Source organism: Hyaena hyaena, unplaced genomic scaffold, assembly GCF_003009895.1.
Source record: "Hyaena hyaena isolate Hyena2069 unplaced genomic scaffold, ASM300989v1 scaffold_128, whole genome shotgun sequence".
Classification (NCBI taxonomy): domain Eukaryota; kingdom Metazoa; phylum Chordata; class Mammalia; order Carnivora; family Hyaenidae; genus Hyaena; species Hyaena hyaena.
In genome coordinates, this window is record NW_024080760.1 from 2,777,713 (window position 1) to 2,791,720 (window position 14,008).

Sequence of the window (14,008 nt, forward strand, 5' to 3'; positions counted from 1 at the left end):
TATAACAGGAATTAGTTTCACAGGAACATTATAAACATTTGTCCCTGGGCTTTATGAAAAAGCAGTCAGAAAGTTAAACCAAAAAAAAGCCACTTGTTTTTAATCCCTCAGAGAATCAAAAAAAAAAGAAAAAAGGATTTGGCTGAATCACATTGTGATTCCATTTCCTCCACCGCAGGAGTTCGGCAGGAGGGGTCTAAAGCAAGTCTGAGTCCTGTCCTTTGGTCTGTCCATCGTTCCCAAGCTAACAGATAAGAGAGAACAGCACCACCGAAGACATAGAAGTGGAAGGGTCTTAAAGGGACAGAGGACCTCCTCAGGCTGCATGCAAGGCTCTCTCCACTTGCTCCCAGGGGGCCCAAGGAGCACTGTAAATACCACGCCAGGTAAAGACATGTGTCACCAGCCTTTGTGGGAAGAAAGGCATCCAGGGTGGAGAATTGATTTTCCGGCTGTGTGACATGGGGGAGAAGGGAAAAGGAAAGGATATGAGACCCAGGCAAGAAAAACAGAGCCCTGCCTTCCTCCTCTGAGTGAGAATGCAGACCACACAACTTTGCTTTGTCCCTGAGAGAAGAGCTGCAAGCGGGAGGCTCCGGGGTGGCGTGCGGTCTGGCAGGTGCCTGCTCAGGGAGGCCCCATCTGCAGAGGGAGCCAAGCTCTCTGGGGATGCAAGCATTTGCCTTGAAGGGATCAGTGGAGTTCTGGGTGAACACGGAGCCCCTGGGGGGAGGCAATCCCGCAACAGCGGAGAGAGTCAAGCTCGCCCTTGGTTTGCTGATAGAACAGCCCACGTGGGACAAATCCTTTTCCTTTACCTTCAACGCTTCTGTTTCCAGGCTGACATTTACTTTTCTTTCTGGTCTTTTTTCCCAGTGCTGCCTTCATTTTCGAACGGTTTTGTTGCTGTTTTCTTGCTTTATGAAGTTGGCAGGTAACAACGTTCCCATACCCAGGAAAGGGATTTTGCTGGAATAAGAGATCTCTGAGGGCTCATTCACCAGAAATGGAAGGAAATTCATACCAAAGGGATGCCCGATGTCTCCTGACACGTGTGACCTAAGTCCGAAGTCTCGTGTGGCTTCCTGCACCATTAGTCTGCTAAAGCAGGAGCAGGGGAGAGGAGCAGTCAGGAGTGGGAAGTAAAGGAAGAGGAAGGTTGCTTCAGAGAAGAGTTTAGAGGTGCAGATGGATAGCAAGCTATTGGCAAACTTGAGTATTTCACACTAATTTGATTCCGGACTTAATTAGGAGGCAGGTTATAAACATCTTCAGAATGCTCCTGAATTTATAGGTTAATTAGCATAAGCTTTTAAAGATGTGCCATTTATAGCAAGACCTCTCAAAAAAGAGACTCTTGTTGCTGAAAACAAATTTGAAAGCCAGCTGATGATAAACAGAGCTACAATTTGAGTGTACGCTATGTGCCAGTTTCCAGGAAAATCTCTCCAGAAGAAAGAACTGCTAACCCTGACTCCTTAGACCGGAGACACGAGAATTACAGAACTTGGGTCCTAAGGGCCAACTGGGAGTCAAGCAGTCCCAGGCTTGGATTTACATATATATTTTTAATACTTATACTGGAAACTGAGGCTCAAAGAAGTTGAGGCTTGCCTGCCAGCTGGGAGCTCCAGAGCCAGGAGCAGATCCCTGATTCCCTATCATGTGGAGCCCTTTTCACTAAAACACACGAGGGCTCTCTACCCAGCCTGTCAAGTCAATGTGATTAGTAGGGTTCATGGCTATGAAAGTAATAACATAGGAAGATAGAATTGTAGAGCAGGGTGGAGTTTTGGAGGTAACATGCCACTCTCCTTACTAGTGGAATAAAGACAGTCTCAATAACCTGTCCAAAATTACTCAGAAATTAGTGACAAAGCTGAGCCTGGACCTTCTTGATCATTCCCCAGTGACCTTGCTCCTTCTCGAAGTTTCCTTGCGTGTCTGACGGCCTCTCAGGCGAAACCAACCAGAGAATAGGCTGTCGAGCACCTCTGATACTTAGTGAGAGTCCCTGGAGGACACTTGTAGAAGTTCGCAGCTTTACTGGAGTGGGCTTGAAGGGTGGCCCATAAAATGTCTGGAGCCTGTGAATGTTTGGGGAAAGGGTCCTTGGAGATGTAATAATTAAGCTAAGGATCTTGGGACGAGATCATCCTGGATTTTCTGGGTGAGCCCTAAATCCAATGACAAGTGTCCTTCGAAGAGCAAAGCAGAGGGAGGGGCGATATAGAGAGAAGACACAGAGGCGAAGGTCACGTGAAGATGAGGGCAGAGATCAGGGTCACGCTGCCACGGGCCACCGCAAGCTGGAAGGGGCAAGGAAGAGCTCCCCCCGAGAGGCTCTGGGGGGGAGTGTGGCCCTGCCGGAACCTCAGTTTTGGACTTCTGGCCTCTAGAACACTGTGAGAGACGTTTCTAAGCCATCACTGTTGGAGCAGATGCAAGAAATGAATACATTTACAATCTTTATGGATAAAATCAATCTGAAAAAAACAACATTAACAAAAAATTAAGGATCATAGACGGGCAAGCAAAATGTGGTCTATCCATATGATAGAATATCACTTAGTCATAAGGGAAGGAAATTCCAGCACTTGCTACAACATGGATGAATCTTGAGGACATTGTGCGAAATAACATAAGCCAGTCACACACACAAAACCCTGAACCCTGTAGGATTCCACCTGTATGAGGTGGCTAAAGTTGTCAAATTCATAGAGACAGAAAATAGGATGGTTGTTGTCGGGGCACGAGGGGGAAGAGGGAGCGGGGATTTAGTGTTACGCATAGTGTTTCGATTTTATAAGCTGTAAAGCATCATGGAGGTGAATGGTGGTCGTGATTGCACAAAATTATGGATACACTTAATACCACTGAAATGTACACTTAAAAATGATGAAGATGGCAAATTTCATGTTATGTTCATCGTACCACATTTTTAAAATTGAGGGGGAAAAAACCCTAAAAGGCAAAGATCACAGCACTTACAAATTCACAATCACAATGTTGCAACCATGGGGTCTGAGAAGGAAGGCACTGGAGGAGGGCGGAGTGTTGAGACCGGTCCTGTTTGATATTGGTAACCAAGCCAAGCTGACTCAGAAGCAGCCACATGTCAGGGCGCTACACAGGCAGGACATTTTTCTAGATCACACCCATTGGAGAAGGTCAGTACACCCACTGGGCGCGTCTTGATTCTACCATGAAGCCAGTGTGAATGACTCCCAGAAGTCCCAAATCTGAAGGCACTGTGTGCAAAGCCTCCATGACTTCCACCTTCCAGAAGGACCTCGCTGAAACCCGAGGTCAATCTGGTGAGAAGCTCTCGCAGCCACAGCCAACACTCACTCCAGGGAGGAACTGGAGTAAGCAGATGTTTCTTCAAAATGATCTGTTCCTTCTTACAGCTGTGGAACTAAGTCTGAGGTCATTGACAGCCCCCTCCCCCACCCTGCCTACTGCCTCAACTCTTTTGGGGAACACAGTTGCGTATGCGGACTGAGACAGCTGTTTCGATCCACACCTTCTGTAAACATGGCTCAAATCTGGGGCCTATGCTCAGTATCTTCCCACTGCTTTTCCTACAGATGAACATCTGCGAGATGGTTCTGATATTTTATTATTACTGTTTTTGAATGCAATTTCCCAGTTGCTCCCAACTCAACAGGTTTATTTTAGTCCTGCACAGATCACACTTGGGAACTCCTAAGGAAATGCTGCGAGCCCCTCCCCTAGGGCTCCAGGGAGGGACAAGGGACATGTTCAGGGGACAGGTGGGGAGCACATAACCCTGTGACATGGCCACCTGGACTTCATGCTGCACTTTGGACAGGTCACAACCATCTTCTCCAATAGCCTTCCTGCGATGCACGTCATGGAGGGTCAAAACCTCAGCACTGAACACACTTGGGCTGGAAATTAAAACCATTGTTGGAAAGGCCATGGAAACTCTTCTTGGCCCCCCAACTATGTGGGAGGGTGGGCCCTCCTCTCAGATTCCCCTCCCGCCATTGTTTTGTGCCCCGAGTTCTACAGAAGTCTCCTAGCCGGCCTCCCCGCCTGTGGCATTTAGGACAGGCGCAATGCTGTGCATTTACCGCCTCTAACTTGTTCCAAAACATTTCACACCTCTAGTTGGGTACCAACAAGCTACCCTTCTTTCCCCCTCCCCCAGCTCCAGGCAACCACCAATCTGCTCTCGATTTCTATGGATTTATCTATTCTGAATATTTCATGTACATGGAAGCAAACTGTATGTAGCCTTTGGTGTCTGGCTTCTTCCACTTAGCATAATGCTTTCAAGGTTCATCCATATTGTAGCAGGTATCAAAACCCTTTCCGTTTTAAGGCTGAATATTATTCCTTATCTGTATATACTACGTGATGTTGGTCCATCATCCATGCATGGACACTGGGTTGTTTCCACCTTCTGGCTGTTGTGAACAGAGCTGCCACGGACATGGTTTTAGGAGTATCTGGGGACCCCCAGGCATTCTTTCTACAGCAGTGTGATCCAATCACGTTCAGCTCCGGCTACAGTCCCTCCAATGGCTCCCCAGCATTCTTAGGAAAAAGCCCAAATTCCTGACTCGGACCCTGGAAGTCCACTTGCTCTGACCCCTCCCCCACTCCTCCAGCAGCAACTCTCACACCTGCGCTCCTGCCCATCTGACTTTTTGTTTCGTCCTCGCCTCTGGACCTTTAGGGAGGCTGTTCCCCCTTCCTGGAACACCCTTCCCCTGGGCAGAAAGCAAGTGCATGTAACAGTCACTTCCTTATTGCCCAAATCCAATTAGGCCCTGGCACAGAGCCAACACCAGCCCCTCGGTGTTTCCTGGGAAGGAAGCCCCCCCACCCCCACCCCCAGCCTGCTGTGGGATTAGGAAATCTAAGCTAGACCTTGCTGTGCAATCCCACAGAGGCTGCCCAGAGTCACTGGGGGCCTCTCTGCTTTCGGTCTCTGAAACGCCCTGCTAGAAGGTTCGAATGTGGTCATGTGGCCCCGGTGCCCTGGTGCCTGCCAAGGCTGCAGGACCAGTTGGTGGCCTTCCCAGCTGCTAGGCGTCCTGACTTACCTCTGCCCAGGACACTTTCTCCACCCTGAAATGTGCGATGGCTATGAGGCAATCTTTTCTTTATCAGATCGGGTTAACACCCCACAGGCCGGTAAGAAGTGGGGCAGGGCCTCCCCCTCACCTGCGGCCCCCGATCCCCCAGCGCGGGAGAAACAGGAAGCAGGCTTTGTGGCGCGAGGCAGTCACACCTGACCCCGCCGGGCTTGGGTTCGGCCCGAGCCACAGGGCGCAGGGCGTGCTGGGTGGCACAGGATGTGGTTTTTTAAGGGCGGGAGGTGTGTGCCTTCACTTTTCACCCACCCTTTCTTTTCCCGGCTTCAATTCTGAGCCCTCGTTCCTGGAGTCCAAGCACTCTTGCACGCACACATGCACACCCCACGTACAAGCACATACGTGTGCACTCCCACACAGGCGCACACGCACGCACACAGGTCCATACGCACACGTGGCTCAACACGCTCTTTGTTTCCCAGTTTCTGACTTCTAAAAATAAAAATAGTCTCATACACCCCTTCCTTCTACATAGTTCCTAAGAGTCCTTTTATCACTTTTGATAAGTTGTCCATCACTCTGGTTTCCACATGAACATTTAGTAGAAACTGCCTGTAAAGACAACACATGCTAAATCTCAAAAGAGGTCAGCTACCACTACTTTCTTTCCTCCATAGGCGGAAAAAACAAACAAACAAACAAACAAACAAAATGGAACGAGAGCCTCTTTTGTGGTTCTGCCGACCTCTGAGGAAAACGACGGTAGCTCTGAAGGGAGCCCGTGTGTCACTCACCTCCAGGACCTTCCCTGTGATAAACTGGTGGCAGGCTTCACATTTCACCCCAAAGAGCCCCTGGTAATCCTTTTCACAGTACGGAGCGCCGTCCCTGCAACGCAAGAGATCAGCGTCTGAGAGGAGGCTGAGGGAAGACCCCAGCCCCACATTTCTCAGAGGCCTTTTCCACAGAAGGATGGGGGAGCGACGTGAGGCTCTCCCACCCGGCATTGCCACGCCTGGGGATCTGGTCAGACGTGATCAAAATGCATGAGACCACACGACGTGGAGAGAGGGCTGTGGCTCTCTGGGCTTCACAGAAATACCAGCCCAATGGCCACATGGTGACCGGGGCTGCCCCCCTGTTGTCTCAGGCCCAACTAGCAAAACGTGGGCACCGTTCTCTTTCGCCACCAGGCCAGATGGGCTTCAGATGTGGTCTCAGTGCGCACCCCCACCACTTCCTGGAGCGCACACGCCAGAGCCCGGGACGCCATGTCTTCAGCTGTCAGGAGGCCTGAGGGGCACAGGGCCTTCATCACCCAGCCTCTCGAACCCTCCTTATTCACTTACCTCAGAGCACAGAAAAAAATACTGCTTTCTATGTGTGCCACTATGAGTGGAAAAGTTAAGAAGCACCACTGTTGACATCCCAATTACCTACTCCCGCGCTGCCTTCTGTGTTCGTTTAATAGCTGGGCATTTTTCTCTTTCTTGAAGCTTTTTCCTTCTGATACGGGTGTTTCAGCTTCTCCCAGGACTACAGAATTAGATTTCTAGGAGGAGGGGCCCACACTACTTTTTTGTTTGTTTCACTGTATTTTTTTTTTTTTAATTTTTAAGGTTTTTTTGCTTTTGAGAGAGAGCAAGAGAGAGAGACAGAGTGCGAGTAGGGGAGGGGCAAAGAGAGAAGGAGACACAGAATCCAAAGCAGGCTTTATGCTCTGAGCTTTCAGCACAGAGCCTGACGCGGGGCTTAAACTCATGGACCATGAGATCATGACCGGAGCCGAGGTTGGACGCTTAACCGACTGAGCCACCCAGGTGCCCCTGTTTCACTGTATTCTTAAATTCACTTAATTTTTTTTTTGAACAGTTGATATACATTTGCCCGGTTTGTTTGTTTATTGAGGAAAATAAATTCTTCCTCACTGCCATTGGACCCCCACACTCATTCGTTCCTCTTTAAACCAAAGGTAGCCACTGCAGGGGCACCTGGGTGGCTCAGTCAGTTGAGCGTCTGACTCTTAATTTCGGCTCAGGTCATGATCTCATGGTTTGTGAGATCCAGCCCCTTGTCAAGCTCCACGCTGATGGTGTGGAGCCTGCTTGGGATTCTTTCTCTCCCTCTCTCTGTCCCTCCCCTGCTCTCTCACTCTCTCTCAAAATTTTAAAAACTTGAAAAAAAGGCAACCACTGTAACTAGTTTCTTCAGGCTACATTATAAAAACAAAACAAAAAAGAACTTCACTTACTTTGGTTATTATTCACACCAGCACCTGACTCTAACATGAACCAGTTCCCTGGTGGGCTGTATTATTCTTTGGCCCTAATGGACTCAGTGGTTAGACCTTGTGTGTTTTTCTTTAGGGTGGGGCGGTGGGGTGGGGGAAGGTGTCAACAAATACATTCAAGACCTAGAAGGAGGGCAAAGGTCTACTAGTTCCAAATAGGGAAAAAAAAATTAGGGAAAGTAAAATTACTAAAGAATTGGTTATAACATACAGTGTAACATTACGTCAGCTTTGTTCATTGTTAAATTAGGCAGTGATTAACACTTCTTTAAATTTATTGTGGGCAAACTATAGCAACAGCAGAATAATAAAATTCCTTTTATAAAAACTAAAACAGTAGTATCGTGAAAGATCCTATTGATTGTGGCGTGTGAATGTCTTTCATTACGACCGATGGGGTGGGCTGGGGGTTCCCCTCCCCAGAGCAGGCCCCACTGGAAGCGTCCCTCGCCCCAGCCTTACTTGCTGATGTACTCCCCGGTGAGCACCTTCCCGCAGGACTTGCACTTAAAGCACCCCAAGTGCCACTGCTTCTCCAGGGCCAGCAGCGCCTGCCCATTCTTGATGTCCCGTCCGCAGCCAGCGCAGTCTGGAAAAGAGCAGAAGCCAGCAGTGACTCCCACATTTGTTTTGCTAAGTCCACGCATGCGTGCCGGCTATGAACCCCCAGTGTGCACCCCCCACCCCCCACACTCAACAAATATTTACTGAGGCACCGCGTCATCCCACTCTCCTTCCCTGCACCAAGTCCTTGCCATGCTCGCACAGCATGGAAACTTCATGAACCTCAGTGGGTCCACGGGGATGGATGGCCTTCATCCGTTTATTCCTTGGGGATTATTTAAATACTCTCTGAGCTCCAGCCAGCCCAGAGAATATGTATTACGTTGCTTTGGCTGTGACTTTCAGGAAGCTCTCCTAGGCCTCTATTAATTGAGGGCACATGTGAGTAGCTAAGTCTCTCGTGCTGGAGGCCTCACTTAACAATACACGTGTGATTCCTGGAAAGCCGCCCGTGGATCTCATTTTTGTAAATGGGACTCTCGACTTCCTTATCATCCTGAACCAGACTGTTGAAGATTTGTGATCATCAGTTTAACAGCTCTTAATTCCCTAGCTTTAAATTCTCCGTGGCAGGTTCCTGTGAAGAAGACAAAGGAGAAAGCGTTTCTTTGCGGGAAAGGGCGTGGGCTCTGGAAGGAGCCGGCCTGGTTCGGAACCCAGCTCAACACTTGCTGGCCGGCCAGGCGACCAGGCTGGTTCTCCCCCTTTCTAAGCCTTGGTTTCCTCATGTGGAAGCTGGGATGCTATTCATGCCTGTCTCAAGTCTTCAATAAGGATTCAATGAAATAATAGAGTTAACACAGTGGCTGGCACATGGGAGGTGTCCCTATAAGCGCTTCCTAGTATTATAATTACCATTACTCTGATTATTAAATACTTCTTTGTTAGGGAAGTTGAGTATTTAAAAGAACCCAGAAGAATGTTGATTAATGTAACCTTTTGGAAAAGCAACGTAAACATCCACAGACATTTGAAGTCAATGTAACCTGAGCCAATGAAACCGAGCGTTGCCGGGAGACTGACCATCACGTCCCCAGCAGATTGTGAGAAACACTCACGGGATAAAGCAATGCCCAGACAAGGCCACTTGGGCACACAAAACAAAACACCCCCCTCTTCCGACCACCTGTGTGACTGCTGCTCCTTTGCTAGTGACACTCCTGGCCCTACTTTAACTCTCTCCTCCTACAAAAACTTACTGAGGTGCCCAATCACTGACCTGCTTCTGCATCTTTTTTTTTTATTTTAATATTTTTATTTATTTCTAGGAGAGAGAGAAAGAGAGACAGCGTGAGCAGGGGAGGGTCAGAGAGAGAGGGAGTCACAGACTGAAACAGGCTCCAGGCTCTGAGCTGGCAGTCAGCACAGAGCCCGACGCGGGGCTCGAACCCACGAACCGCGAGATCATGACCTAAGCGAAAGTCGGACGCTTAACCGACTAAGCCACCCAGGCGCCCGACCTGCTTCTGCATCTTGCCAGTACTCAGCCCAGAACTGCTCCCTCGGCCCTGACTCCTCCTTGCTACCACCCAGCAAGAGCTCACACCCTACGACAGTGCTCCACTCCCCTTGTGTTCTCCCCTTGAAGCAGTTGACCTTTTTCCTCCTTTCTTCCTGTTCCCCCTCAGCCCCCTTCTCCCCCTCCCCTCCCCCTTCTTCTTCTTCCTCTTCTTCTCCCCCTCCCCCCTTCCTCCTCCTCCTCCTCTTCTTTTCCTTCTTTTTTTGACTACAGGTGTGTTTCTGGTGATCTTGGTCACTGGGTATTAATACACCTTTAGATCCAGAAAATTCACGTCTAATATCTTAGCCTACAAACTCACGAATGAGTGTGCATGTGTGTGTGTGTCTGGCATATGGCCGTGCACGTATTCCCTGAAGAAAACAAATTTATCCCCTGCAGCACTTTTGTAACAACAAAACTGAAAATAGCCTATATGGACATTAATGAGGAACTGGTTAAATTAATTAGAGTATAGTCAGTAATGGAATACTATGTCCTATTAAAAAGAAAGAGGGTGGGGCGCCTGGGTGGCTTAGTCGGTTAAGCGTCCGCTTTCGCTTAGGCCATGGTCTCGCGGTTCGTGGGTTCGAGCCCCGCGTCGGGCTCTGTGCTGACTGCCAGCTCAAAGAAAAAAGAAAATATAAAAGTCTGTGACTCCCTCTCTCTCTGACCCTCCCTTGCTCATGCTGTCTCTCTCTCTCTCTCCTAGAAATGAATAAAAAACATTAAAAAAAATTAAAAAAAAAAAAGAAAGAGGGTGATTTGTGTGCTGACATGGAAAGATGTCCAAAATAGATTAAGTTGAAAAAAGCAACCTGTGGAACAGTACACATAACATAAGCTCATTTATGAAAAATCAGCAAACAGTGTGTGTGTGTTTGTACACATGCTTGTATATGAAATAAAACATTTCTTGAAAAAAATGAGAAATTCTTAAGATAGTTCCTTCTGTGGAGGAGGACTTTTTACTTCACATCCTCTGTGTTGTCTGAATTATTATTTTTTTGTTACCATGAGAATGCAAAAAAAAAAAAAGTTAAGCAAATAAGTATTTATAAAGTTGAAATATAACTGCTATACGAGTTCTAAATATTTCAGATTAGAATTCTGTAAGTATAGACCATTATTAGCTGAGTGTGTATAATATGATCACAAAGCAGTATTATTATTTTTTTTTCAAAGCAGGAGTTTATAGGTTTCCCAGAAACCCACCAAAAATCTTATAAAGGGATCTCACATCTGGAAGTTTACTACAGGGATAAAAATTGAAGGCCATGATATTTGCCCATAAATACAATTTTTAAAGGTTAGGAGCACAGGATGAATTTAAGATGAATTGACTGTTTTTAATCCAAGCTGAACTGGATTTTTCATCCTTCTGATTAGATCAAGTCCACTAGGTGGCAGTAAAGATTTAAAATACTAAGGAAGGGGCTGGTAGATATTTTTAAGTCAGAAAATAAACTTTAGAGATGGCTTTCAATTCTACAAACCGAAGACAGTTGGGCATGGTGGGGGGGTGGTTGGTAGAGCCACATGGGGTCTCCTCTTGCACAGCGCTGAGATCTAGGGAGACAGAGGCCTGGAGTGGTAAGAGTCCAGGGTTTAGAGTTAGGAGGACTCGATGTTAACTTGGGGGAAGTGACAGTATCTGAACACTCACTTCGTCTGTGAAATGCTGGCCCTCTTCCTAGGTTGCAATGAGGACAGATACCCTGCACTGTGACATGCTTTGCACGACACTCAGGACGCTTGGTTCATGTTAGCCTCTCAATGCGGCTCCACCTTTCTCTGGTGGGAGCAGAGCCGGGACTAGAAGCCATGTTTCTGGATTCTACGTCTCACTCTCTGGACAAACACGTTAATGCCCAGAGCTCTGAAAGCAGATGAGACGCAACTCAAGAGCAACAGCGACATCTCTGATCACTCTGTGCTGAGTGAGGGCTTTGTAGACATGACACCATTTATTATTCAATCCTTTAGTCCAAGTGCCCTGCAGTCTGGAAGCCTCTGACCTCCCAGGCGGTGTCCCATACCTCTCAGATCCTCTGTGCCCTGCAGCGTCCCATGGAGGGCAGATGTTCTAGAACTGATTTTGATAATGGTTTGTAGGAAAGCACTCACGGAATGCTGAGTGCCTAGAGCCAGGCAGCTGGTAAAGCTGGGTGGGAGGGAGAGGCTGGCGATGAGCCTCCTTCGTCCCTAACCTTAAGACATAAATCAAGCAAATCAAAGACTACCTTCTAGAAAGTAGAATACTGGCTCATATCCACTGATTCAAAGGATTCTGGTATATGCCACAGAGGCTACCCACTCATTCCTCTCTGGGCAAAACCGTAAATCCTCCACGTAGGCCTGATGTCACGCTGGAGAAAGTGGGAAAGATGCAGAGACAAAGAGGTTCGTGCTGCATTGTTCCCTCCTCCCATGCTCATCTCAACTAAGCTCTTTTATAAAGAACGAAATGTCCTACTCTGTATCTTCATGTTTTTCAGCTGTTGAGAAAATTGTTTCCACATCATTGAAGCAGCTGCTGATAAATATAGAAAGCTGGTGATTGGCCCTGGAATTATTGCCAAAGTCAGAAATAGGTGAATATGGAGCAGCTTCAAGGAATCCAAACCCTCTAGCAACTCGCCAATATTCCATCAAAAACAAATAACGACCAAACGTAGCAAAAGAAAAACAACAACAACCGTAAACACTCTGCCCCAAGCCTTTCCTCCTTGGCAACAAGAGCCCAGAGAAGAACAAGAACTTGGCCACTTACGTCCATGCTATTAAACTAACATCCAACGACACACCTGGTTCCATAGTTGTATCATTTTGTTCAAAGACAATAAATCTCATTGAGAAAAGGGAGCCTGTCTTTTGTTTTTTTTTTTGGCAAAGGGACATGGACACCTGGACTTCAAAAGTATTTAAGATGGAGAAGGTGACAAATGGCTCTCAGAAAAAAAAAAAAAAACAAAAAAAACCACAACCAACTTGTGTTCCCAAGCTGAAAAGATGTCATCACTTGGGTAGCACTTGAAGTCCTATCAGTTTGGATGCCTATGTTCTCCTTGAGAACTACTTCTGTCTTCTTAGAATTTCTCACTTGGAAAAAGTAAGGGCCAAAAAGACATCTTAGTCTGTGAAGATGCCTCTCTGGAGATGAGGGCTGAAGACATGGAGCTCTAGGAAAGAAAACCACGTGGTAACTACATTCCCACCCTGCCTTCCGAGGCGTGCAGGCTTCAGTCATGCCCAGAACCATGAATGAAGGTGGGCATCGCCATTCATAGCAGCTACGCATCTGGGATCAGAGCTTTCAGAATACAGAATGGGGATTTTCCTAGGGTCTTGGAATTTGGGGCCCTGGTCTCAGAGCTGAAGACAGTGGTGATAAATACTGCATCTCCCAAGGAAGGGTGCCAGGAATATCCCTACAGCACTTTCCAAAGGAAGTAGGACCCACCTGAGACTACCACCCCCACTGCCCATCTACCTCTGAAATCAGAGATTTGAAAAGGCACAGAGGAGTCAGCAGGGAGCTGTCCGCACAGCAGGAGGGTGGTGGGCTTCTCTCCCCTCTGCTGTGACAGGGATCTAGAGGCGCCTGGGAGAAGTTACTAGATGTTTGCTGAGTGGGAAAGCTAAGACCCTAAAGCTGCTGTGGGTCCAAGAGAAGCTTGACGTTAGAGTTCTTGGAACAAGCTGACTTGAGTGTCCTGGACCCCGGAAGCAGTCATAAACCGAAAACCTAGAGCCTGCTGAATCTGGAAGATTTGGAAAACCGGACGCTGGTTGGAGCCCCACTGAATGGCAGGCTAAGGAGAGGCCGGAGTGGGAATGGCATGCGCTTCCACCATTTGGCTCACTGGGGATGCACCTGTGTCCTGTGGCTGGTACCTATGCCCAAGCATCTAGAATGAACCCACAGAAGAAAGTTGTCTGCTGGGGGTGGGGGCCTTCATTCGTAAGGGGCTAGAGGGCTACTAGGGAGCGGGACCTGAGTTTGTTGCAAGAGGTTAACCAGAGACCGCATGCTTTTGTTCAGGAACTCAAGATGCACCCCATTAAAAAAAATGTCGCCAGCCAGGGTTAGAAGAGAGAGAAGCATGACGATGTCAGATGTCTAACGCCTTGCCCCTTCTGCCTCCAAACCCCCTGCCTCTGCCTGGTCCTCAAAGGAACCACAGGAGAAGAAGGAGGTACAGAAGGAGTGAAAGAAGAGGTGATGCCCACCTTGGGGTGGATCTGAGCTGGGAAAAGGCACAGTTCTGGAATGGATGAGAGAATAGTTTTCAACAGGCCAGGACTTCTAGGAGCTGAAGGTGACCAGAAAGCTACGGGATCTGCCCAAGACATGACTAAGGGTGGGAAAGGGATCTCCGGATAATAAAAGTAACAACAGGGAAAAATAAGGCTATCCATTGCTGTGTTCAGTGTGTGCTTCGGCCTGTGAATCTGCCAGCAGTCAAGGTCTTTGGGGGCAGAGAGACCTCAAGTGGAATTCCACCTCAGACGCTAAGCCAAGGGGCCTTGAACAGGCTAGGTAACCACTGGGATTGTTTCTTCATAGGTTGGCAGCCCCCATCT

General features: G+C 48.0%; 1 protein-coding gene across 8 annotated transcripts in view; it reads right to left on the reverse strand.

Moving 5' to 3' along the window:
• ABLIM1 (actin binding LIM protein 1) overlaps positions 1-14,008 on the reverse strand; it is a 308,719-nt gene that overhangs the window by 93,688 nt on the left and 201,023 nt on the right. For 7 of the 8 annotated variants that reach the window (XM_039237629.1, XM_039237635.1, XM_039237626.1 and 4 more), the window contains exons 5-6: positions 7,822-7,948; positions 5,864-5,957 (exon numbers count right to left, since the gene is read on the reverse strand). In XM_039237629.1, coding sequence (XP_039093560.1) covers positions 5,864-5,957; positions 7,822-7,948 — 221 coding nt within the window. Of the gene's footprint in view, positions 1-5,078; positions 5,161-5,863; positions 5,958-7,821; positions 7,949-14,008 lie in introns of those variants that run through there. The other variant, XM_039237634.1, reaches the window with a different exon arrangement.